General features: G+C 41.3%; 2 protein-coding genes across 2 annotated transcripts; both read left to right on the forward strand.

Annotated features, from left to right (window-relative positions):
* The first annotated feature begins 19,865 nt into the window (after nt 1–19,865).
* Nucleotides 19,866–20,837, forward strand: LOC124172498. Its single transcript, XM_046551937.1, has one exon. It carries the CDS (start codon nt 19,866–19,868, stop codon nt 20,835–20,837), a length of 972 nt encoding a protein of 323 aa, XP_046407893.1.
* Nucleotides 20,838–25,021: 4,184 nt separating this feature from the next.
* Nucleotides 25,022–25,888, forward strand: LOC124172499 (histone-lysine N-methyltransferase SETMAR-like). The gene has a single exon (XM_046551939.1). It carries the CDS (start codon nt 25,022–25,024, stop codon nt 25,886–25,888), a length of 867 nt encoding a protein of 288 aa, XP_046407895.1.
* The last annotated feature ends 1,522 nt before the right edge of the window (nt 25,889–27,410 follow it).

The following is a 27,410-nucleotide window of genomic DNA, read 5'->3' on the forward strand; positions in this document are numbered from 1 at the left end:
GTATGAGTGTATGTGTGTGTTATTGAGAACTGCGAGGAAACTTGTCACTTAAGGTTCGTTTAAACATGTAATATTGTTTTAAGGCCCAGGGGCGGATCCAGGATTTCTTTCTAGGGGGGCACAAGCAAGGCCGTATCCAGGATTTTGTTCTGTTGGGGGCACAAGGATACTTCATAATGCAAAACGAACGCAATGATAACGTGGTCCTATTAAAAATCTGGAATATTTTTTAAGGGCCTGGGAGGGAACGTACCCCCTTGCCCCCCCCCCACCCTAGATCCGCCTACGTTTGATATCCAACGAATGTGGTCAGTAATTGAAATTCTCAGTTGCCGTTTTATTTTGTATTCAATCACCTCGTCATCGGTAATGTAGTTAGAGGTGACACTTTATTACTATAATTATTTTCAACCGCAAGATTCATACTATAATCATCTGTTATACCATCTTCAAAAAACCTTTCTCATGTCCTTCCTTCTCTTTTGTATAACTTTGCAGTAACACTGAACTAAGCCGTTTTTTTTTGTTTTAATCCTAGTGTTCGTCGGGTCTGCTGTCACAGATGTGAGTATTAAGTGAGAAGAAATTTTGGGCGAGACGAACATATGGTACGAGCACGCCTGTGGAATTGAAATTCACTGGAATAATCCTGAATGCGTGAGTGATGAAAAATTAATTGTCATTTACATTCAAGTGAAGTTGGATTCTGTATACAGGGCTAGCAATCCACTGCCAGGCTCTACGTCGTCTCACTCTCACAAATCTGAAGATCAAATCCTCCAAAAACAGATGACTCACCTCAGTGGCGTAGCCATGGGTGGGGGGTCCGAAATATAAAAACACAATTATTTTTTTCTTCATAAAAGAAAATAAAACATTGAAAATTATAAATTTACGTAATATTTCTTTAGGAAATGAAGTTTTTCGATTATGAAAAGTTTTCAAATTAGTTTAAAACCCTCTTCTAAGTCCTCTGCTCTTCAAAAATTCCCCCTCCCCCTGGTTTTGCCCCCCCCCCCGAACGAAAGTCCTGGCTACGCCACTGAGTCACTTCCTGTCCCATAACTTTTCATTTTCATCCCAATGACCCGCTCGTTATTTCTCGCATGCGGCAATCTACATAATAGTGATGGGTCGTTCGCGAACGATTCGTTCAAAACGATTGAATCACCATGTGAATCAAAAGACTCGTGATTCTTTTCTCGCAGGCAAGTCGATCATGAATCAGTTTCACTTCAGGAAGTAAGTGACGGGACAAATGAGGGAATTTGAAGGTTTCGACTGGTTTAAAATTTTTGAAAACGCCCGGGAATAGATCGAGAAATGGAATGCCACAATACTGATATCGGATATTAGTTCCTCACTTATAAGTAACGCTCATACGATTTTCAATGTATGTAACGTCTATTGTGCTGATCATGAAGGATAGAACCTCTATTGTGGTCAGGGTCGCAAACAGGAATTAAGGCTGGGGGGGGGGTTAAGGTGCAACTAATGCCGGGGTGTGTGGGGTATGGTATACCCACCAGGATAAGCGGTAGGTGCGAGATCGGTAAATAGTGGAATTTTAAGATAAATGGTTCAAAATGGTGAGTTTTACGGCTTTCTGAGGAATCATTTATTAATCCTTATACTATTCTGTTAGTAATATCAATCCAATTAAGTGAAATGGATTAAAATTAAAATTTTCTCTGAGCTCTGGGGGAGGGAGGGGGGGAGGCGAGAAAATACTAAGCATTGCAGGTCCTGTAACTTGTATATCAAAGACGATTCGCGGTATATCTGCATATAGTACTATGTATTGATGTTTTGTCTGCCATATATTAAAAAACCAGCGATATGAATGGACGCATAACTGAGTAATGGTAAATATTATAAACTCATACCGTCGGTCAAGTCACAGCGTCGCGGCGAGAAATTACTAAGTATTGCAGGTACTGTAACTTGTAAATCAAGGACGATTCGCCGTATATCTGCATATAGTACTATGTATTGATGTTTTGTCTGCCATATATTAAAAAATCAGCGATGTCAATGGACGCTTAAGTGAGTAAGGTTAAATATTGTACACTGATACCGTCACTGGAGTTTTAACCTAAATGTTGGCAGCATTGCAGATGTTTGGGAAAAAACTGTGGGCCAAGGTAACACAAGTTCATTCGTACACGATATCGTCAACACAGCACTGAGAGAAATCTTGAAATCCTACGAAGAAACTACAACAACTTCAATGATATATGGAAATGAAATAAATTTATAATGCTAATAGTGGAAGGCAATTGCTCACAAACAACAATGACTTAAAATAAAACAAGAATAATAACGCACATTGTCGAACGGTTATGCCTCGGCTTTCATTCTCTTTGTTAGTGTGAGACTATGGAATCAAAGATTCGTCTAGATTCAAGGTGTGCTAGTTACAATTTTCACCGCTAGAGACACACGTAAAGAGGCCTACTATACGAGTTAGAAATTACCATTCCATAAAAGAATAAGGACATTTCATTGAAGATACATCATTTTTGCCATGATTGTTAGCAGAAAAATATTTATTTTGACAAACTTTATTTAATTATGCGGTCAGAAACGGAATTAAAGCGCATTTCTAGTTGCCGCAGGAATGCAATATTATGTATACGGCCTTGCACTGACTAAGTGGATATGTAACAAAATTTCTTTGATGAATCATATGAACTAAATTTTTAAAAACAGCCATAAAAAGGCTAACTTGATTACACTCAATAATGTATTAGTTATCTTGGGAACTTAGGATTACGTCATTTTTCATTTTGCGCACTCGAAGAAATCGACATTTTGAAATACACTGCTATGGAGTCCTCATACGGATCATTATAATTATATAAATATAATTTCTATTCACGAATTGTATAAATTTAAAGGACAGCAGTAGCTCTAAGGGGTGGCGAAAATTGAAATAAAGCAAGCTTCCTCTCGAGAGATGATGTATAATGATCACTATCATAAAGAACCACATTTGAAAAAAATTACGAATACAACATTTGTACTCTGGTATTTCTGATTGTTAAGAAGAAATCAGAAAAAAAATTGTATACCAGTGGCGGATACATAGGTAGTTATTCCTCAATACCAATAAGGAAAAGGCCAACTTTCTTCCGGAAAGCGCGGACCAGGCGTAGCCTGCCATTTAGTGGCTCCGACTCCATGGGGCCTGAGGGGGGCCCGAGCCCCCTCAAAAATTCGTTATGGGTGTGAGGAGAAAATGTGTCAGGCTTGTCGATTTTCCCCGGAGTGTCCAGATATCGAGATTCGAGTTATAAATGTTCTAATGTTGATCATATGACTCTTCTAAAATGCTTAAAAAACTTAAAACTCACTAATTATAAAATTTCCTGGGGCAAGATCCCCGGTTTGGGCCCCCCAATATTTTTTGTAAGTCGGCGTCCTTGCTGCCATTCTAATATCTACATAATGTATAGTGCATACAAATAAGCGATATTATAATATCACACCATCAGTATTATATTATCGCTTATTTTTAGGCACAAGCCAGTGGCGTAGCCAATGGGAGGAGGGGTCCGGACCCTCCTCCGGAAATATAAAAACACAATCATTTTCCTTCATAAAAGAAAACAAAATATTGAAAAATCATGAATTTACTAAATACTTCTTCGACAACGAAGTTTTTCCGTTATGACTATTGTTAAAATTAGTGAAAAACCCATTACTTAGTACTTCGTTTTTCAAAACCTTTCCCCACAAAATTTTTAGACCCCATCCTGAACGAAATTCCTGGCTATGTCACTGGCACAAGCTCAACACATGAACCAAATCCTCCAATGCTTCAACCACGACAACTTCCAATATATGATAAGAGCTTTCCACCTTTGTTCGTAGCCCTCAACGATGGGTCCCTTGAATCCTTTAATTCAAAGGCGTAGCAATGAGAATTTCCTTCGGGAGAGGACCCCCCAGGAAACCGGAGGTCCGCGGAAAACTTTTGAAATACGACATGACTGGAAATACAGTTTACCTACATCATTTCGGCTCTCAAAATTGGAGTGTGGAATAATAAAGTCATTTTCAATAATATTTAAACTTCATAAAAGCAGTGGCGTAAATATAATAGGGGTCATAGATCCCCTAAAAGCCTCAGTAAAGTTTTCATTACACTGTTTTCCCTATTATGATGATTTACCGCGGAATTACGTTCGACTGCCGTCATAGATGCAGATGTCGAGATAAGATGACTTGCAGATGTCGAGTTGTCAAGTTGCCAAGAATTAACAATAATAAACCACATATTATATTGTAAATTTTTGTTTCTATTGAAATACTACAGAAGGTGTGGAATTGGGTATAACATGCTGCGATTCGAAAAAAAATCAACGCGGGCAATTTTCGCGAAATTTGTCCAAATCTGAGGCCCGAGTACTTTGCTTAAAAAATTACCTATGAAAAATGGTTTTCGTAAAAAAAATGCACTGTGATGTTGACAACATCTGTGCAAATTTTCAAATTCCGCACTCAAAAAATCGTTTTTGAGGCTTTGTCCAGCTTTATTCGACTTCAGTACACCGTACGCCAGGGCCAAATTACCTGTGTATTACTCACACGTTTTCAGTGATCAACTTCAGCGGCTGCGTATATTCGGCAACGTTAAGTTCGCTTCTCTTCCCTCTCTCGCTACTGTCCCCACTTACGAAACCTTCCCAGAGTGTCCGGGCTCCACGAAAGCTCACCCGCAGCCATAAAATGGACAGATCATAACATTAGCTAAGATTATCGCCAGTTATGGATATTTACCCGTAAGCTGCGGGGCCGTTTTTAAACGTATTGTATACCGTTTGATCTGAGGTTTCCGCGGCGTTTCTTCCCATGGGAAGCCAAGACTCATATATATATTGTATACCGACTGAGGGAAAACGTTCTTCAGCGTTTGACCACTGCTCGACTAACTACTACAAGTTTCCCAAAGTTATTAATGATATCCGTGTTGAGCAGAAGTGCATTTTCCCTGGCTCTAGAGAACGCTAATATGGGTTATCTCTCCCAGGCCATCCCTCCTATCAGGGTGGCTCCTGGTATTTCCTATCTTACTGCCCATTATGTATTAATTCCTTCCCGCTCAATGGTGTTAATTTCCTACGACTAGTGCCTCAATGTAGGCCCATCCTTTGGCAAGAGAGAAAGAAGGGTTTGCCTGGATTTATAAGGGTTCATTACTAGGGAGATCCTTGGCAAGGCTACAGGGAAGAATATTTATTGGTTGTCTCCCGCACAGGCTGTTAGCCAAAATCATTTACTCCTGTAGCGAAAGGGTTAGCGACAGACAATTACATACGAACTCTTGATGTTGACATTCAAGCGAAATATGTTTCTTCATAATAGAGTCCTTTTCTTTAAGCGTATCCCTTCACGAGTGAAAGATGAAAATGGAAACAAATTCATCTTGTATTTGTTTCCATTTTCATATCTTTCTTCTTCATAGAGGTTCAACTTGCATCAATGGGTTGTCTTCCTTCGGAAAATTCACAGAGTATCCAAGTTTTATTTCCTTGCAGTGATGATAGTTCCTCCTCGGTGGCTTCCATGTACTGTGGTGCATCGCTGCTCTGCTCCAATTATTCAAATGTGACTGTTACATCACTAACATATGTATAAACTCTCCTCGGGTACGTTACATTTTTTTGGTGTAGCCGTAAGAATGGGTAACGAGTTGGTACCCGAAACGTCGGTGCCCTTACAAAATATTACCCGCGCGGTATCCCGAGGAGAGTTTATACATGTTGTTTGCCGAGAAGGTGTAAAATCTTACATCACTAACATACTCTACGGTTATTAGGGCAAATGCTGCCAGTTCATCATTGTCTATATTATCTTGTACTTTATCTTCTATATAATCGTTCAAATGTCATAGTGTTGTGTTTTCCCCTCCCTGTATGGATCGCTAAAGCGGCTCAACACTCTCCAGTCAACCCCCATGGCAGGGGTACCCCAAGGCACTTCCTATCCCACTTCCTAATGCTTCCTCCCTGCTCCACGCTATTAATACGCCCACGGCATGTGCCCAACAGGGTAGTTTCCTTCATCAAAGAAAACGAAAGGCATTGATTGCGATTCGTTACCCACCATTAGTGTATTCATAATACACAAATTATTTGGTTTTAGAAATCCCAGTTTAGACGAATGGCAAGGGTCAAATTTTATCCTCATTTGAAAAATGCCAGATTGGCGCCCATGCGATTCCACTCCACGTAACGTCACAGGGACCTAATTTCTACACGAGAGAATAGGAGTTTTACATCTTCTGAGGTTACCAATGCATGCATGAGGCACAGAGCTCAGGGCAACATGTCTTAATAATCACCTATTAAAACTGGCTAAGGTCGGAAAGTTTTCTTCGTTTGATAAGGTATTAATAAACCTTTTTTAAGCCAAGCGCTACCAGCCAGCAAGGTACTCAGCTACCCGCTAGCATCCTGCGTTCTATCAGTGCTCAGAGCCTCGATCAAGGTCATCTCACAAGGCGGGAGGGGGAACCAGAAATGCGTCGCACGGACTTTCCTACTTACGCGTCGCGTTTTCGCGCGCTTGAAATTTTTCACTTTTCATTTAATCGCGAAAAATAGATATCGTCATTTAAAAATCTAAAAGCGTGAAATACGTACTCCAGGAGTAATAATCTTTCGATTAAGGCAATAAAAAAATAATAGGAAACCACCCTATTGTAGGACCATCTGTTGGTTATAAAGATAGAGAAACGGCTAGCCCTAGATTGTAAGGGTTTACTCTTTGAAACACACTCGCCTCTGGCTAGAGGGGAGAAACTTTCTTGGTTTTCTCCCGATTTGTGGCTAAAATCATGCACTCCCACAGCTAAATGGGTTAATGATACTCAAATACGAACATACAAATACGTACTATCATTTGCAAAAGTCTTGCAACAAATCGAGCGGCGCCACTTTCGCTCCACAAAGATTGTGCCCGGAAATTGTATGGTTTTCGGGTGTATGCAACAATCCAATACTAGTCTTCATGGTTCAATGCATGGAGAACGGGTCATTGGGTGGGTGAGGTATTTTGTCATCCTTTTCAGTCTCGGGATTAGACCGCTTCCATTTAAGTGAAATTAATGTTCATGATATTCCCCCGAACACATTGTAGCATTTAATGCAGTTGGAAAGATCGAAGGTAATTCCTCGGAGAGATTTTAAAAAGTTGGTTGCTTGGCTCTTTTTGAGTGATCTCAGCTCTTTTCAGAGAGCTGGAAATCACGAGTCGTTCACCGTGAACATGGCAGACTTTTGTTTACATCTATCGACTCCGGTTGATGTTTTAATATAATATCTACGACATATGATACGAGGCAGCTTTGAAATTCCCAGTGTTTCATCGTATAAATATCTGAGCAAACACGAAAAATATGAATTAGTTAAGCTGATCGGCATTAATCGTTGCGTAAGTAATAACAGAGTTCTCCGACGTCCGTCAATCGGTAAAGATGTATTTCTTTTCCACTTATTCAAAGTATGACGAGGAAAACTTAATTCCAGCTAAAAGTCCCATTTTTAATGATTGTCGGATTTCAATAGGTATTGTTTGATAATATGTTCTACTGCTGAATTAGTGTGAATGCGAATAATAACTCTAAGCTGCTATGGCGTTGATGATTAAGTTATCTTATTTAGATGCAATCATTTACATATACACTGATGAATTCGGGATCATGTAGATTACTTACTTAGCATTGTTAATTGAATTATCTACTTGCATTAAGTAGGTTACATTGTATTAGGAAATGTGTTTGTTGGCAATACGTTTTATGTTTAAGGCATCAGTGGAACTGCAGCACATTTCATAAAACCGTTCAAGTCGAGTAAGAAGGACGTAAGCAAATCCTAACAGAATTTCTGTTTGCAATGAATGTATACGCTTTCTTCATTAGAAATACAAATACCGAGTTTGAAATATAATAACATATAATAATAACTTTAAAAGACGATACCATACCGAAGTCGCAGGCGACAACATCATTATATTCCTATTGTATATACTAACCAGCCGAAACATAGAGTATGCGAAAGCCTCCGTGCTCAAGTTATCATCATATAAACGAATAAAAGACTAATATACCGAGAAAGTGATTATTTTGATCAAATTCGTTCAAGTGAGAAGCCGTAGCAGAAGCACATGAAGGAGCTCAGTGTTACAATAACATCAAATAATTAAAATTGTCTCGTAATGACCTTGAGCTAGAAATAACTCAATGGATAAACATTCGGGCTGATAATAGGAGGGGCCCGCGTTCAAATCCATCCCGTGGCCGAAAATTTTTATCCTCCGCATAGCCGTATTTTATTTTAAAGTTTTTTAAATTTTTTAAATTTATGTTATGAGGGTACCAGCTGTTGAATTTGAGCATCTTTTGCAACAATTTCTAATTTAAATGACCATGCGACGGGAATCATGCGTAGTTAGCGCGGTAGGACGAATCAATTGCGTTTTCTTGAAGGAACTCCAATCAGAATCACTGGTGAATGTAATTTCTAGTGCTATATGGTTTCCTTTACAGGTCCGTAACTGCTCAACATTATTAACCTTTGGAATGAGAACTATCGTAATAATCTAAGGTTCCATATACGTAATTTCTTAAATAGATCAATTTTATCTGATTAAAAAGAAAATTATGATTGATATTTTGCAGCGATTATGCTGTCCGTCTATGTAGTATGCTGCCTATTTTTCATCAACTTGTCGCCATCTCCTACCAAGTTAATTTCTCCAGTAAAGTTTTTCAGAACAATTTTACCCTTTTTCGTTTCGTAAATGAGGAGTGACGGAAACTTTTCTTAGAGATAGAAAAAGATATAAATTAAGTGAAAAATTTTACTTTTAAACTTTAGGCTTCAGTATTCTACAATCAGTGTTTTTTTAATACAGTAATTTTGTTGGAAAGGGACAGAATGTGAGACTTATAGCTGATCTACTAAGTACAATCCTTGGAATAACTAAATATGTTAGTGCTATCGTAAAAATTTAAGCCTCTCCTAGATATGTAAAGAGTAAAAATAGAGGCACATTCTGCTTGCCACGATGAGGCCTAGCGATTTTTTTTGGCAATCAAAATTCCATTTTTTTCCCGAAGAAACATTTTCATCGGTGTAAATATATTTATCCAATTAAAAAATTGATAATTAATGAAGAAGAAAGCTTATGGAGCTATCTTTATCAGCTTCAACCTACGTAAAGAATTACGTTATAATACGTTAAATATGGTGGAGACGACAGAGTCGTGCTTTTTTCCGGAAAATTGCCGGTTAATTTTTTTTCATTAATTAATTCTTCTATATCGAACAAATATTTCAACAACTTAATATAAAGTCTCCTGAACGACGTTGAATCCCTAAAAAAAAGGGTTACAAGCGAGTTGATTTCTGTTCCTAATGGCGAAATCGCCCCAGCCGGCCTTATGGGGTTTACTATTGGAAGCCAGGCGTCATAGGTACCCACTCTTTTAACGGGTAAATATTTACAATTATCTACTCCAGTCAACTACGGGTACAAAAATAATCTCAAACGCCGCGACGACTTAACAACATCTACGCTCGTTGACTCAACTGAACATCGTAATGATTTCCTACGTCTCACTCCCGTGTCACGATGACCCGTTCGTGAGTCGTTCCCGAGCTACCATGAAGATTCATACGTAGATAGTGATCATTCAAACTTAATGGTGGCCAGAAATCGACAATGGAGCGAAAGTGGCGCCGCTCGATTTGTTGCAAGACTTTTACAAATGATAGTACATACGAACGTACATGTAGAATACGAGCTGTAGCTGTTGGCATTCAAGCAAAAGAGACATATTATGTTTCGTCGTAATGAAATCTGGTTTTTTAGGAACATTGAAAGATGACTGATTTTGCTTCGTATCTTGATTTTTTTCCATTTTCATCTCTCTTCAATTTTAGGATCCATTGTACATTAATAAAACGTTGTCATCATGAATGTCAATCGGCACTAAGAGGAGAGCTCAGGATTCAGCTGCTTCCACACACGTACCTGTTTCCATTTCCTATTGAATCCATTCACGGATTCCGCACACACCTCCAAAATTAATTTGCCGCAGTAATCAAGTGAGTCACCCTCTCGCTTTAAAATACAAGATGGCCCTGGAAGAGAATATAAGGGGTCGTAGAGGGATATCCTAATTCCCTTTTTTAATTGGATAATTTTGGCATTAATGTCACTAATTTTCAAATTAATTACATTAATGCCAAAATTAGTTACGTGAATTAAAAGTTTTATAACTATCTCTATTCTTATCAAATAATTATTTCATTTTTCTTTCATCAATTGTGTCTTTGAATAGGAACCATCTAAGAGGTATATATTTTTGTTATCTTTATAAGTACTACGCAGCAGAAGAGAGGAGGCTATAAGGCAAACACTAACCTACGGAGCAGTGGCGGATACATATGGGGGGCGAAGGGGGGGCCCATTCCCCCCTTTGCGGGGCTGCCCCCGCATTGCCGGAATTGCAAAAATGCAGAACGGAGAACAGTGAGTCCGGGAAGCTTTCTAAAACAGAAGACAATGTGCGTAAAAATAGTATATTATTTGATTTACGTAAATTGTGAAAATAACATGATATTTAAGCGAAAGAATCGTGTTTTTCGATTATTCGTGCCTCCTCTCCTCATCATTATCCCGGATAATAGGGAGCGTTCTGTACGGTTAAAACTGACTAAATTAATAACTCAGCAAAGATGAACAAACGCAAATATGATAGAAAAAATCAATGAATCACCATGAGATATAGAAATCTAAGTCGATATTCCAAAATAAATCAACAACAGCACTTCAAGCAAGGGTGAATTCCCCTATCAAAATAATGTACACTAACCAATAGCAGTAACAAAACCCAAAAAATTTAATGGCTTGGTTGAGGACCATAAGCCTTCTATTCCTGATCAACTAGTGGTAAGTTTCATAAACATTCCTACTCGTAAATGCACTAAATTCATTGCAAATAGCTTTAATTATTTGTCCTTTGATGAGTGCAACACAAAATATTCCTTTCATTTCTTAGCCGAACGGAATCTTTCTTTCTCAAAATGAATTAAGTGTTAATTCAAGTACACCACAAAATTTCCTCACCATACGATAAATTACTTTTAAAATAAAATATCTGACGGAGAAAAATTTTTACTTAAAGAAGTTCAGGAAGCGTACTGGATACGCATGACGGCGTTAAGGGGTCGAACGGGTAGTTTTGCGGTACGGGTACGATTTAATTGAAAAAATAAATGAACGAATTGGCCTGCAATTTTAGTTACTAATATTATCCACACTACGAAAGCTTTTCGGATTCATAACGTCTGAATAAGTAAGTACTATTAAAATACAAATTCAATAGGAAAATAGGATATTATTTTTATGCTACGAAAATGATATTTTTCGTTTCCAAGTCTCTTTTCTGTGGTTTTATTAAGGTATCCAAGGATGTCAGATTCACAGCATGAGTTTGATCTGGCCCGAGGGACCAAAAAATGTGCGCGTGGGGCTGAGGGCCCCCGGTTACGATAAGGCGGGGACACCTTCCAGCGAATGTGGATTTATTTCCTCCGTGACTTCCGAGGAAGCGCATTGCAAAATTCTGCGTCCATACGCTCTCAGCTTTCCATGAATACAGATGAAAAAACACAAAGTGACACATGCTGAAAGTAAAAGGGCTCTGATGAGAAAGGGTAACTGACCCTCGAGTATCGCTACTGTCAGGGTGCACACACACCCAAGGGTGCGAGTGAATTCCCGTTGGCGACGGCCACGGGAGAAGGAGCGAGAGCTTGCAGAAGCCTCGCCCGCCTCATTCCCTCAAAGAGAAACAAACTGAAGATAATAAACCCTAGTCAAAAACGCCGACGCAAGGATGGATTGTCTGAGACGACTCTACCGGCCGACAAGAGAACTATCTCCAAACTCAGACGGCCTCGTGGGAGGAGAAAAATTTATGTCCCACGTCCTCTTAAGCTATCTTATTTTTCGCAGCATCGCCCATTCATCATTTGGTCCGTGACTATCTGCTGATTTGGTCCGTGACTATTTGCTGATTTTCTGTTCTTGGTAAGTGGTTCCCACTATATTTACTGATTATATGATTTCAAGTCGTCCTTTCCAAAGATTCCGTTTATTTATCCCTCTACGCTATCTCGTTTCAGATTGGTACCCCAAATTTTATTTTGCCCTGTTTCCCCTCGATAAGTAGCCGTTTTCTTGGTAAGTAAATGCATAATCAAATCTCCTCAAGCGGGGAGCAACAGTATTTTTCCTTTTCATTGCCGGATTTCTCCTCTGATGTTTGGTTCCTGACCCACCGATGGCTAGTTAAGTAGTAGACTACATCGTGTACAAGCTCTGCTTCGCCTTAAAGCCATTTCATTGATACTTTCTATGTTATCTCAGTTTTTTACAGTTACGTTTTTTTATTTTATCATGCTATCATATCTTGTTTCAGATTTCCATCCCCATTGTCTTTGCCTCTTCGTGTAGCCTTTTGTTCCCGTTTTTCCTTCCGTATTGTATAATTTCTTTTGGTTAGTAATTCCACTACATACAAAATATTTGGCTTTGGTGTGTTGACTAAGCATTGCATATTGTTTGGTGTTTTGGGTGAGAACTTTCAGTGAGTATTGTGTATTTTGGAGATAAATTTCATTCTCAGTGACTATAATTTGCTTAATAATAACTTGCCGCAGGTATATCAGTAGCAGATATACCGTATGATTAGTTTGTTAATAATTATTATGAATTTAATTATACTCTCGGCACATATTTTCAGTTGTGATTATGAAGTTTTGCCTAAATTGTCACTCATCAATCTTTCAGTGCAGTACTGATTAAATTTATGACTTTTCTGTGACAGTTTGACCATGGCTGCACCTGGATTACTTGTAATTAGTGATTCCCAGTGGAAGTATGCCGTTCCTGAAGTACAGGAGTTTGGTGAATTTGATGTCAGTGTGATACCCGTATCTGGGATGCAAGTTCACCAGGTGGATTCAACAATGTTGTTGGCCACAGAATTTTTTAATGACACGGTTGTCCATTTGGGCACCAATAATTTGATATGTGGTGAGTTTACCATTAGTATTTGTTTTCTTTGGGTGTATTTCTGTGTTGTGATTATTCTGTTAGATTTTACAACAACCCTATGTACAGGTGAGACACCGGAGAGAGTAGTAGAGCACCAGCAGGAACTGTTGACGAGGATTCGCCTGAGGAATCCAAAGGTGCGGCTTTTCCTCTCTAGTGTGTTGAAGAGGAGGGTGAATTACTTCAAATCGTGGACGTTACAGCGAAACCTGTATATAGAGGAGATGAATTTGAAGATTGACAAATTAAACATGCTTATGAAGCAACTGGCTTTGAGGTAATTCATACATTTAGTCAGGGCTGTTCTTAAACATGTGTTCCTAACTGTATTGTTTGCTATACCTAACTTTGCTTTTGGCAGGATGAATGTGGTCTTCATAGAAAACTGGCGGGAGTTCGAGGCCCAGAGTCAGGATCCCTTTGAGTTCTTCTTGGGAAGGGATGGCCTTCACCTGAGTAGGCGTGGTTTAAGGGTGCTCACAGGTAATGTCTATCGTGCTTGCCTCCAAGCGAGGAGGGATTACCCTCGTTCTCTTGCCTGCCTACCACCTGCACCCTCTCCTGCCTCTTCCCCTGCGCCATCTCCTGCCTCTTCCCCAGCGCCCTCCCCTGCCTCTTCCTCTGCTCCCTCTCCTGGCCATCATCCTTTACCTTCCCCTTCGTTTTCTGATGGCGCTGGCATGAATGCTTCTCTACCTTCTTTTTCTTACTCTGATGCTCTTTGTAGTAACTTGCCCCTTCATAATGATTTAATGCAAGTCTCCAGTTTTCAGCCTTCTGTAAGACCTCTTCACCTTCCTTCTGTAACTAGAACCAATGCTTCTTCATATTCTTCTCCGCCTCTTGGTCCTTCATCTTCTACTCCCTCGTGCTTTAAGTTTACCACCGTGACTAGGAGAGGCAATCATCACTGTAATAAACCTAAAATAGTTCCAAAGCATAGTAGGTCATCATTCAAAATTCCCTTAAATAACCGGTGGTCTTCTCTGTCCTCTTTGAATGACTCCTTCATGCCTTCTTTTTCTTCAGTAGCAAACTGTACAAAAAAACAGTCTTGTATCAAGAAAAAATCAATCTCTCCTAAAATGTTTCCATCTTCAGCATTCTGCCGCCCATCCTCATTGCCTTTAATATCTGATGTTCGTAACACCAACAAAGATGGGACTACTAAAGAATTCCCTGCCAGACTTTGCAGGCAAATTGGTTTCAAGTTGAAAAATCCTCTTACTGATAGATTAACTATAAAAATTCAAAACGGTGGCTCATCAGAGGGAAAACTTGATATTCATTCAACTTTATATCCAAGAAAGTGTCCTAACTGCAATAAAGTGTATACCAATAAATCTTCATTTTGTCACCATAAAGCCACTTGTCTGAGGATTGAGAAAAGTGATAGTAATATTTCCTATCCTAGAGTGTGCCAAATATGCCTGGTGTCATATTCTAACAAGTGTAACTATAGTAGGCATAAGAAAACCTGTAACGAAAAGTCACAATATATTGTATGTCCTCATGATGGGTGTAATGTTAAATTTCAAAGCCACTCCATCCTGATCTGTCATTTACAAAGCGTACATCAGGAAGATATTTGTGTTGAAGATCATGAATTCAAAGATATGTTTGATTTTAATGCATGGAAAACTAGTCAATGTCAGCTAAATTACATGTCCTTGGTCAAACACAATGGGGAGCGTGTGAATCGTGGTAAAAGGTTCATGTATTTCATCTGCAAATTTAACAATCACCACAAGAATGGCATAGTGAGCAATAAAACAAATAGAAAAAGGAAATTTGGCCGTATGCCTAATAGTGACTGCATAGCACGTATGTTGGTAAATGAAAGTGAATCGGGTGTGTCTGTGAAATATGTGAATGCTCACAATCATGACCTGGAATTTAAAAATGTTAAATTTTATCGATGGGACAATGCAACAAAGTATAAAATAAATTCCCTTCTGGAACAAAGTGTGCCAGCACATAAAATTCAAGAGTATTTTCAGCCTGCTGATCCCAGTTTAAATGATATGCTACCCCTTAAAGAACATTTCATCACATCAACTCAAATAAACAAAATGAAGTATGATTTGAATTCTAAAAAGCACCTAAGTGATGATGATGCAGTTGCTGTTGATTTACTTGTGCACTTAATGAAAGATGAAAGTAAGGATTCGATCTTGGTTTATAAACCTATGGGCTCAGGTACAATAATAGGCAATAAGGGTTTAGATAATTTACCACACGCTTCTGAACTTTTTGTTTTGGGTATTCAGCAGAAACTTCAGTTAAAAGAAATGATAGAGGGCTGTGGTAGAATACTATGCATAGACTCTACTCATGGCACCAATCAGTACAAATTTCACTTGCTTAACTTGATTGTACCAGATGAGTGTGGTGTTGGTTACCCTGTCGCCCATTTCATCACAAGCCATTTAGATGAGGAGACACTAACTTACTTATTGCAAAGTATTATGGATAGGTCCCCTGATTTGCATGTAAATGCTGTCATGACAGATGGTGATGAAGCCTTAGGTAATGCAGTGAGGGGGTATTTGGTCACAAAACTAAACATTTACTTTGTTTGTGGCATGTGAAAAGGAACTGGCATAAAAACCTACACCAAAAAGTAAAAAATAAGGAACTTATTACGGAAGTCAACGAAGTTTTGGAAACTTTGATTGAGGAAAAAAATGATACTGTATTTAATGCTATGCTAAACTCTTTCTTAGCCAAATATTCTGATCAAGCTGGTGAATTTACAAAATATTTCAAAGATTACTATTGTAGCAAGAAAGAGAAGTGGGCCATGTGTTACAGAAATTTTTCCTCATGCTGCTACAGATACCAATATGTTCGTTGAATCATTTCATAATAAGTTGAAAAGCCACTATCTGAACAGAAAAGTAAATAGGCGCCTTGATGATTTAATTCAGGTGCTTCTTACCATTCATAAAACTGTCCATTTAGGTTTAGCATATAAAAGAATGAGTAAGAAGCCTCCATTAGGATTTCAAAACTCCTATAATAATGACCACATGATGGATTGAAAATTTCCGATGATGAAATTTTTTCAACATCCGATGAAAATGTCTGGCATGTTAAATCTCAAAATGACCAATCTACTATATACACGGTGGAAAATATATCCCAGATTTGTCTCTACCCTGACTTGTGTTTTATAAGGTGTAATGAGTTTTCATGCCAGGACCTTTGTTGCCACTTATATACATGCTCTTGTCCTAACAACTATGCTCTTTGTAAACATGTACATAAGGTTCATTCATTTGTTGTCCGAAATAGACCTACTCCTGCACCTATCCATGAAACAATCCTAAATTTTCCTCCAGATAAACTGTTTAAGAGTGTTTCCACCTCTAAGGATTGCAAATTAGAGCACATTAATGTACAACACAGTCATGCCATTGGTCAACACCTGGATAAATTGAAAATCTTAAGCCAGCAGTGCTCTCCTGTATTACTTCCCTACATTAGCAAATCATTAAAGGTGCTGGTGGAGACGTGTCAGGGTGCCATTGAATGCAACCAAAGCAATTCCACTTTGGGGACATTATCAGCACATGATGTACCTCCAAATGCCAAACTCAGCCCTCAGCTGAAGTTACATCCTGCTATTAAGAAGAGAAGGCCCATGGTTAATCTATTTAAAAGACCTGGTTATGTCCGAAGGAAAGATATAAAAATATCACTTTTATCTAATGAGGTGAGCAGCTTCACTGAGCCAATTGTAGATGTTGCCAGTCAATCAATGGAAGTTTGCAAGGTTGGTTCATTCTCCGTCAAAATGTATGAATTGAAGTCCTTAGATTTTCTAATACCACCGGAGGAAGTCAGTGCAATTCGTAAAGTCTTCCCTGATTTTAAGAGAGGTTGGCTGTATGACACGATCATCGCAGCTTTCTTGTGGAAAATTGCTGAGTCTGTCCCTTCAGTTTTTTCAGTGCATTTTATTCAACCGATGAAGCCACATTTATCTAAAATGAATGGCTCACAAGTATCACGGTAATGAGTTCTTAAATATGCATTTCTTTCAATTATTTGACAGTCGTAGGGACTGTTCCCTGTTCTGCCAACAAAGGTTGCTTTTGAGGTTATCACTGTGCATCGGAACGCTGTTCAAGATTTTGTCCAACTTTATTTCATCTAATCTTTCGTCATTAAACTATTTGTTTACAAAAGACTGTTTCGTTTTCATCCTTAACGCCTTACTGTTATTTTAGATACCAAATACATATCATATGAATAACACATAAGTTAATACGTTTAGTAAACATGGGTTGCTCTTGAGGTTATCCCAGTCCATCGAAATGAGTTGTTGCACTACGTTTTTGTTTATTTTATTCAGCCGATGAAGCAACATTTATCTAAAATGAATGGCTCTCAAGTATCACGGTAATGCACATTTCATATACAGTAAACATATTAACTTATATTATTTCATATATAGTAAACATATTAACTTATATGTATAAATCTATGCAAAGAAATATCCCAATTTTTTGTGCGGTTACATATGTCATATATTACAACACTTTCGAATCCTGTTTTCCTTTAAAACTACATATCTTCATTTTCACTTAATTTTTAACTTCGCGGCGTTTTGTGCCTCTTTGCGCATTTCGCCATGACAGGTTGCTTTCTGAGGTTATCCCTCTCTCCAATAAGAAGGACTCAACAATCGGGGCTCGCTACATCAGCGCGCTATTTGATGCGATCGGTGGGAATCACAGGAACCAAGGGAGTGGAGAATCCTGTGTAGAGTATTTATGGAAACGCGACTCGCGAAATGCCTCCTCCTCGCCAGCCTCTACTACCTGACCTTATAAACTACTACATGCACCGTTGGGTCGGTACGCTGTTGTCAACATCGAAAGGAGGGGACACCCTGAGGGAGCGTGACGTCACGATAGGGAATGCAGACGACGTACCATGGAAGAAGGAGGACCCTCCTTCTCTCCTTCTTCCATGGACGTACTGTTTACGCGCTAAAGCAATTTAACGCTCATACGTTGCATATTCGCTGAAAAGTGAAGATATTTGGCCCTCAAAATGATTTAGACACGAAATGCATAGCTTTGCGATGAATTAAGGCCATGAATGCGAGCAAAGAGTTACATAAACCAATATAAGTTGGGAAGCGATCGATTTAAATGCATTTGATTATGAGTGTCATGTGTAAATGAGAACGTTTATTACGTTACAAGATTTACCTAAGGTGACTTGATTTTAACATTCGTAAAGCGGGACACCAATGACTGGGTGGAAGTGTTCAATGGATTCTCTCTTCATTTTAAGTAACACAGTAAATACAAATGCTTCAATTGAAAAATCGCGAAGAAAATTGTCAAAATATCGCAGTGATTCATACATTCCCATTCGCAGCCATGTACTTTCAACCCTTTCAGCCATGCGGTTCCCAAACGTGACGTCACGCCGCCTTAAAACGTGAGGGGAAGGGAGGGTGGATAGCAAAGTAAAGGGTAGATAGCAGACCACAGTTTTGCCATATTTCTGCGATCGGAAATTTTGGTTTCATTATCGTCATTATCCTTTTTCTCTGACGCCTCCCGCCGTATGAGCTGTTTGACGGGTTGCGATTGACAGTTGGAATGCGCAACGATGACTGGAGTTTGTTATGTTGGTAGCTGTGCGGATTGCGAAGAACGAATCAGAATATTCGACACCTTACTCCAGCGGCAAACTAAAACTTAAGTTTCAACATAAAACATACGGAATACCATGGCAGATTCCTTCCATTGAGTACAAAGGTCGTTTCCTTTAAAAATACCTTTTCATAATTAGGTATGGTTGCTTATTTTATAGCTATTACTTGTATATAATTTCTTCTATTTGTTGTCAAGTGCTGCGTAGCAAAGCCAGTTTATCACGTAGCAGGCACGTAATTGCATAATTAACTGTAATTTTCCCATAATCTGGAGCAAATACTCTCGCGCAGTAGGAGCAAGTGTTATTTTACCGTCTCAACATGATTCATTCTCGCATACGTTGGAGCTGTTCTCATCATTTCAGTACATACATTCTTGTTCTTACACAATTTTACTAAGTCAGATTATGCAAGCACATGCCACTATTCACGATGTATACTGGTGAAAATATTTTAGTTCGAATACGAGTTGTTTATCAATAGTTCAGAATGAGAAATAATAGAACCAGATTATACGGGGCACTGTCAAAATACAATTTTCTATTGATCCATTGGTTTTGAAGTTAGCAAAGATTTCTGTTTCTATAGAAGAAATATCAAAAGAATCTATCAAATTTTGTAAACAATATTGTAACACATGTAAACTGTATTTTCTGCAAATATTCAACAATAGATCTGGCTTTCTCAAATCAAATTCAAAGTTATTGCAACAAAAACTAAGAGAATGCCAAACACCTGTGGCGCATCGTCCGCCACAACGTAGAGTTGGACCAGTGGATAAGTGTCCGCCTACTAATCGGACGGCGCGCGTTCGAGTCCTGGCGCCGGCCGGTATTTTTTCCTATATCTTTTCCGGAATTCTAGAAGGTTCGAGGAAGATCCGGCGCGGCGTTCCAGAATATTCGCCGCATGTATATAAGCTAGCCATCTGGGCTACCCAAGTTCAGTTCTGTATTGTCAAGTCACAATAAACGCCTCTCCGCAGATAACCGAAGTGTGTTATTTAGCGTAGCCATCGCTACAGTGGTGACCCCGACAACACGCGACCATGGCAGACGCAGATCAACTCGCCAAACTGCAGGCTCAAATCGCGGGACTCCAGCAGCAACTCGCCGAACACCAAACGAACCACAGCCAACAGCTAGCGCTCCTTCAAGAACAGCACCAGCAGGCTCTGCAGCAACAACAGCAGCAAACAACGCTGTCATCGCAACAAGCCTCACCGTCCACATCATCCTACGGCGTCGACACTGCTGCCGTCTACCGCGTCACTCCGAAACTGCCTCCTTTCTGGCCAGCACAGCCTGAAATATGGTTCGCCCAAGTCGAAGCACAATTTTCTTTGGGCAACATCACCTCGGACAAGACTAAATACGATTACGTCGTGGGAAACCTAGACCATCGTTTTGCCAGTGAAATAAGCGATCTTATCGTGAATCCTCCGGCCGAGAATCGTTACCTAACGCTGAAAAACCTATTGATACAGCGCGTCTCTCCCTCCGAGGATCAACGGGTGCGGCAACTCCTCACAGCAGAAGAGCTCGGTGATACCAAGCCTTCGCAACTATTACGACGCATGCGGTCTCTCATCAGCACCACCCTTGTGGAGGATTCTTTCCTCCGCACATCATGGTTGCAACGTCTTCCGGCCAACGCTCAAGCCATCCTGCAAACGCAAGTTACTTCAATGCCTCTTGATGAACTTGCAAATATGGCCGACCGCATCGTCGCCGTGGCTCCGCCTCCAACTGCACCCGCCATCCATGCAGTACGCCATACCAACGATGTTTCGTCATTGGCCCAACGGGTTGAGAAACTCTCAAAGCAGCTCGAAGATATACAAGCTCATCTGAAAAAACCTCCGTACTCACGGACTTGGAGCAGATCTCTACCCGCGCCGCGCCCCGCTCAGCCTGAGATGTGTTACTACCATCGCAAATTTGGAGCCGAAGCCAGACGTTGCATCCAGCCATGCACCGCAAATGCAGTGAATCCGGTAAACTCCAACAGCGACTCGTAACGGCGGCTATGAGTCGTTCTATCACAGGCTGCCGCCTCTTCGTCACCGACCGCCTCTCCCAGCGGCGTTTCCTCGTAGACACAGGATCGGATCTCTCAATCTACCCTGTAAAATTATGCACCGAACAACGAACCTGCACTGACTACGAGCTCTCCGCAGCCAATGACAGTAGGATCCGTACTTATGGTACTTTACTTCTACGCCTTCAGTTCGGCCTCCCGCGTGACTTCCTTTGGAGATTCATCGTTGCCGACGTTACCGAGCCAATCATCGGAGCAGATTTCTTAACCCACTTTCAACTCATTCCTAACATGGCCACTGCTCAGCTCATCGACGCAATCACTGGCCATTCTACATCGGGTCATCGACGTCGAACTTACCAGGACAGCGTGCGCGCTCTGTCGGGCTCTTCATCCTACCACGACCTCCTGGCCGAATTTCCTGATATCACGCGGCCATCAGGGACTCCTCGGGAGATCCACCATCATACCAAGCACCACATACGCCTACAACCTGGACCGCCAATCTACCGCCGTGCCCGCCGTCTAGCCCCGGATCGACTCCGAGATGCACAGGCAGAATTCGAGCTACTAGTACGCGAAGGCACTGCACGTCGCTCACACAGCCCTTACGCCTCACCACTACACATGGTTCGCAAGAAGGATAGTAGCTGGCGACCTTGTGGTGACTACAGGGCTCTCAACGCACGTACGATACCGGACCGCTACCCCGTCCGCCATCTGAAGGATTTCTCCCACGCTCTTCAGGGGTGCAACATCTTCAGTGTTATCGACTGTGCCAAGGCCTTCACTCAAATTCCAATGGCTCCCGAAGACATAGAGAAGACAGCCATAATTACACCCTTCGGCCTTTTTGAATTCCTATTTATGCCATTTGGACTTCGAAATGCCGCCCAAACATGGCAGCGCTTCATCGACGAAGCTCTCGAAGGCCTAAATTTTTGCTTTCCTTACATAGATGACATCTTAGTATTTTCCCGTTCGCAGGAAGAGCACCATCAACACCTGCGGATATTATTTCAGCGCCTTTCTGACTACGGTGTCATCGTCAACTCAGCTAAGTGTGTCCTAGGATCTTCCAAGGTCACATTTCTGGGCTTTCACGTGAGCGCTGACGGATGCTCGCCGTTACCTGACAAGGTAGCTGCTATCAATAACTTCCCTCCACCGAAGACCATAAAGGACCTTCGGAGATTCCTCGGTATGCTGAATTTTTATCGACAGCACATACCACACGCCGCATCCACACAGGCCCCTCTCAATGCTCTACTTCAAGGTCCTGATATCAGGAGCTCCACTCCAATTTTCTGGACACCAGAACTTCAGCAGAGTTTCGATGCCTCTAAAGGCGGACTAGCCAAGGCGGCAACCCTGTCGCATCCAATCGACTCAGCACCTCTGGCTCTTGTCGTCGACGCTAGCCGAACCGCAATCGGCGCTGTCCTACAGCAAAATTTTGGGAACTCTTGGCAGCCACTCGGTTTCTTCTCTCGCAAGCTGACACCTTCCCAGCAGAAGTGGAGCACTTACGACCGCGAACTCTACGCCGCCCACCAAGCAGTGAGGCACTTTCGGCCGATGGTTGAAGCCCGCGATTTCGCCATCTTCACCGATCACAAACCACTCTCTTATGCCTTTGGCCCCAGCAAGAAGAGTAGCGACACCTGCTCACCACGACAATTTAATCACCTGGAATTCATCTCACAATTCACCACGGACGTGAGACACATCTCCGGACTTGACAACGTCGTCGCGGACTGTCTCTCCAGGGTAGAATCCATATCCACACCGTCTCCGATTGACTTCGCCGCTCTCTCTCGCTCCCAAGATGAAGACGAAGAGCTCCAAAGACTACGCCACAGCGGTACGGCTCTTCAACTTCACCGTAGGCCTGTACCCGGAACGAACATTTCACTATGGTGCGACACCTCCATGCCAACCCCACGCCCCTACGTTACTCCCTCATATCGCCGGCAAATCTTTGACAACATCCACTCCCTTAGTCATCCTGGTGCAAACTCCACCATTAAACTCGTCTCCCGTCGATATGTTTGGCCATCCATGCGAAAGGACTGTCGCGCATGGGCTCGCAGCTGCCTCTCCTGCCAACGTTGCAAGGTGTCTCGTCACATCACAACGCCACTTGGAGACTTCGTTCCGCCAACCAGGCGTTTCGAACACATACATATGGACATCGTGGGACCTCTCCCGTCTTGCTCCGGCTACCGGTACCTCCTCACAATTATCGACCGATTCTCCCGCTGGCCAGTCGCAGAACCCCTAGCAGACATCACCGCAGACAGCGTCTCCCGCACCTTTCTCCTTGGATGGGTTGCTCACTACGGCTGTCCTCAACACATCACCTGCGACCGTGGACGACAGTTTGTGTCATCTCTTTTCCAGAGACTTTGCACCACTCTGGGAACAACGCTACATCACACCACGAGCTACCATCCCCAGGCAAACGGACTCGTCGAACGACTACATCGCGTTCTTAAGGCGGCCCTCATGTGCTCTTCTTCCAACTCATGGATGGACGCACTACCCACAGTTCTTCTCGGCCTCCGCACAACTTGGAGAGCCGACCTGCAGACAACACCTGCCGAACTCCTCTTCGGGGAGCAACTGCGTCTTCCCGGGGACTTTTTTGTCGACTCTGCCCAGCATCTGGACTCCCAGGATCTTGTTTCTCAGCTGCGTAACCACATGAGCCAGCTGCGTCCGACCCCTGCGTCACGCCACATCTCATCGCAGCGTGTCTTCATCCACAAGGACTTGGCCACATCCTCCCAGGTCTTTGTCCGCCAAGACGCTTTGCGGCCAGCCCTGCAACCACCTTACGCGGGACCATATCCTGTCCTCAGCCGCGGTGAGAAGACGTATACCCTGTACATCAATGGCAAACCAGCCACTATATCAATCGACCGTCTCAAGCCAGCCCATCTTCTTGAGGAGGACCCTCCGCCTACTCCGTCACCAGATACCACCACTCGCTCCGGCCGCGCCGTCCGTCCTCCAGAACGTTTTGTTGCCAACACTCTGTCTCTCCTCCAAGGGGGGGAGTAGTGTGGCGCATCGTCCGCCACAATGTAGAGTTGGACCAGTGGATAAGTGTCCGCCTACTAATCGGACGGCGCGCGTTCGAGTCCTAGCGCCGGCCGGTATTTTTTCCTATATCTTTTCAGGAATTCTAGAAGGTTCGAGGAAGATCCGGCGCGGCGTTCCAGAATATTCGCCGCATGTATATAAGCTAGCCATCTGGGCTACCCAAGTTCAGTCCTGTATTGTCAAGTCACAATAAACGCCTCTCCGCAGATAACCGAAGTGTGTTATTTAGCGTAGCCATCGCTACACACCCAAAGTTGGGAAACTTGATTTTACGTGAAAAATAGGTTTTTTTGGGAAGAATTAAGTGAACGAAATACTGTAGGAAGGAATTTTAAAAAAAGTAAATGGTCAAATGTAGAAATAAAATCTCTTTTATATGCTTCTTGTTGCATTGAAATTGATTGCTTCATTTAGATGACAGACCTCCTCAAACTTTGGTGTCATGTTTTTTTTTACAAACAATGAATAATTAATGTATTCATCATCCACTAGCTCAAAAGGATCATGGGATTACCTCTATTCCTGCATCTAAGGCTGGAGTTCCTGTCTTCAGTGAGGCAATTTTTTATGAGTATTTATCGGGCCTGATTTTCTATCAAAAATTTTACTGTTCAAAAATAAATATTGGATATATTTATAGCAAACATGAAAAAAGTCAAAATTTGTGGCAACCAATAAGGCAGTTTCCTTCATCAAAGAAAACGAAAGGCATTGATTGCGATTCGTTACCCACCATTATTGTATTCATAATATACAAATTATTTGGTTATATAATTCCCAGTTTAGACGAATGGCAATGGTCAATTTTTATCCTCATTTGAAAAAGGCCTGATTGGCGCCCATGCGATTCCACTCCACGTGACGTCACAGGGACCTAGTTTCGATAAGAGTGGATAGGAGTTTTACATCGTCTGAGGTTACCAATGCATGCATGAGGCACAGAGCTCAGGGAAACATGTCTTAATAACCACCTATTAAAACTGGCTGAGGGTGGAAAGTTTCCTTCGTTTGATGAGGTATTAATACGAGTCGGCATTTTGCTACAGCCACGTACACATGTCCGCCATTATTGATGCTCCCGCCAAGTGTGAATTGCGAAGTGTGATTCGTTTTTTACAGGCTGAAGGCCATAGTGCTGCAGAAATCCATCGGAGAATGAGTCGTGTTTATGGGGAAAACTTCATGAGTGATGGTGTTGCGCGTGAATGGTGTCGAAAGTTCAAAGATGGCCGTAATGATGTGCATGATGAAGGGGGCCAAGGACGCAAATCTGTCATTTCAGATGACCTGGTTAAACGAGTTGACAGTAGGGTTAAAGAAAACCGCAGATTCACCATTACTGCGTTGTTTACGGAATTTCCAGAAGTTTCAAGGTCTGTTTTGTACTCTATTGTTACTGAGCAGTTAGACTACAAAAAACTTTGTGCAAGTTGGGTCCCAAAAATGTTGACAGACGGCCACAAAACTGGACGAATGGCGTCAGCTTTGGAGTTTCTTGAGCGTTATCATGATGAAGGAGGCAACTTTTTGAAATCAATCGTGACTGGGGATGAAACCTGGATTCAATACGACACACCGGAAACAAAACGACAATCTCAACAATGGATGCATTCAAATTCACCAAACAAACCAAAGAAATTCAAACAAACCTTCAACAACAGAAAGACTATGGCTACTGTGTTTTGGGACCAACAAGGTGTGTTGCTTGTGGAGTTTATGGAGCCCGGAACCACAATCACTGCAGCTGTTTATTGTGAAACTTTACGACGTTTGCGTAGAGCCATTCAGAACAAAAGAAGAGGAAAGCTGACCGCTGGAGTTGTTCTGATCCATGACAATGCCCGTCCACACTGCTGGAGCAACTCAACGGGTTCTCAAACAATTTGGATGGGACATTTTCGATCATCCGCCATACAGTCCTGACTTAGCACCCAGTGACTTTCATCTTTTTCCTGAACTGAAGACGTGGCTTGGTGGGAAGCGCTTTCAAACCAATGAGGACCTTAAAACCAACGTCAAGGACTACATGAATTCATTGACGGCAACTTTCTTTGAAGAGGGTATTGAAAAGCTTGTCCACAGATATGACAAATGTCTCAATCTCTTCGGCGAATATGTCGAAAAATAACCAGAAGTGTACCAATCTTTTGGTAATTAAGTTATTGTTTTATATGAAATTGTCTTTTATTTATAGCCTATCGGAGGTTGAAAAAAAACGGCCCTCGTAATCCTTATTTAAGCCAAGTGTTACCTGCGCAATGCAGGCTGCTAGCAGGGTACTCAGCTACCTGCTAGCAGCCTGCATCATATCAGCGCTCAGAGCTTTGTCCCAAGGTCACCTCACTTTCGGCAGGGGGAACCAGAACGACGTCACATGGGAGTTTTCCTGGCATTCATACTTACCCGTCGCCTATTTGCATGCTTGAAAATTTCCACTTTTCATTTAATCATGAAAAATAGATATCGTCGTTTAAAAATCTAAAAGCGTGAAAGACCCAGGAGTAATAATCTTTCCATTTAGGCAATAAAAAAATTAAAGGAAACCACCCTATTGCTGACATAATCTCAAAGGTAACGCTCCTCTCCTGTTCGAGGTGTATCATTGAAAGAAGTGCTTTTGGGAGTCCACACAGAATTGGAAAAAAATACATTTCAAAAGTTAAACATATCAGGAACCTGACTAAAATTGGCAAAATCATGGTATATATCCATGCCTTAACTTTTTACATGCAGTTGGCTGTCATCCTCATTGTTTTCAGATAAATGTTGCCCCACGCTGAGTAGTTAAGGGTCTGATATTTTTCATTCGCTGGTTATTTTTGGTGATTTCAGACGTTGTAAGCCCAATTTACCACAAAGTGTTTTTATGCTCAAAGCTATCAATTTTTTTACCCTGTCAGTTTTCTATGAAAATGTCACACCGAAAGGCATGTAATAAAACCAAAAATAAATTTATGTAACCAGAAAATTTATGAATGCTATATCAAAAATACATTTAACATCAAATAACAAAAACAGCATTAGGGAATATAAACAGTGTGAAATATGAATGATTACAAAATATTTGCGAGTGAAATATTCTTTTTGTCTGGTTGAAAATTGAGCGATAACTACCAAGTCAGGGCCAGTAATTTAGGTATTAACTAACATCTACGCCATCATTGAGGAGAGAATGAAGACTAGGCGATGAAACATTGATAGTATCTTCTGCCAACAGAATGGGATTAACTCCTACAGTCTAAGGAATAGTCAGGTAAGTCATTCATGCATAAAAAGAAGATAGTTCGTTCCAGAACAGAGTCCTAAAGAACAACTTGAGGGACTTATTTTGTAACCATACATGGTATTTTGTGCTAAGTACCTTTCAAACTCCCAAAAAACATACCCTCCAGAAATCACAACTTTGACATACACATCCCCGACCATAGAACATCTCACCATAATA

The sequence above is a fragment of the Ischnura elegans genome (genome assembly GCF_921293095.1).
Source record: "Ischnura elegans chromosome 13 unlocalized genomic scaffold, ioIscEleg1.1 SUPER_13_unloc_1, whole genome shotgun sequence".
In the NCBI taxonomy this organism is placed as follows: domain Eukaryota; kingdom Metazoa; phylum Arthropoda; class Insecta; order Odonata; family Coenagrionidae; genus Ischnura; species Ischnura elegans.

Coding starts and splice junctions, on each gene's coding strand:
- LOC124172499 (XM_046551939.1), top strand. CDS start 25,022: ATGTCCGCCATTATTGATGCTCCCGCCAAGTGTGAATTGCGAAGTGTG.
- LOC124172498 (XM_046551937.1), top strand. CDS start 19,866: ATGGCAGACGCAGATCAACTCGCCAAACTGCAGGCTCAAATCGCGGGA.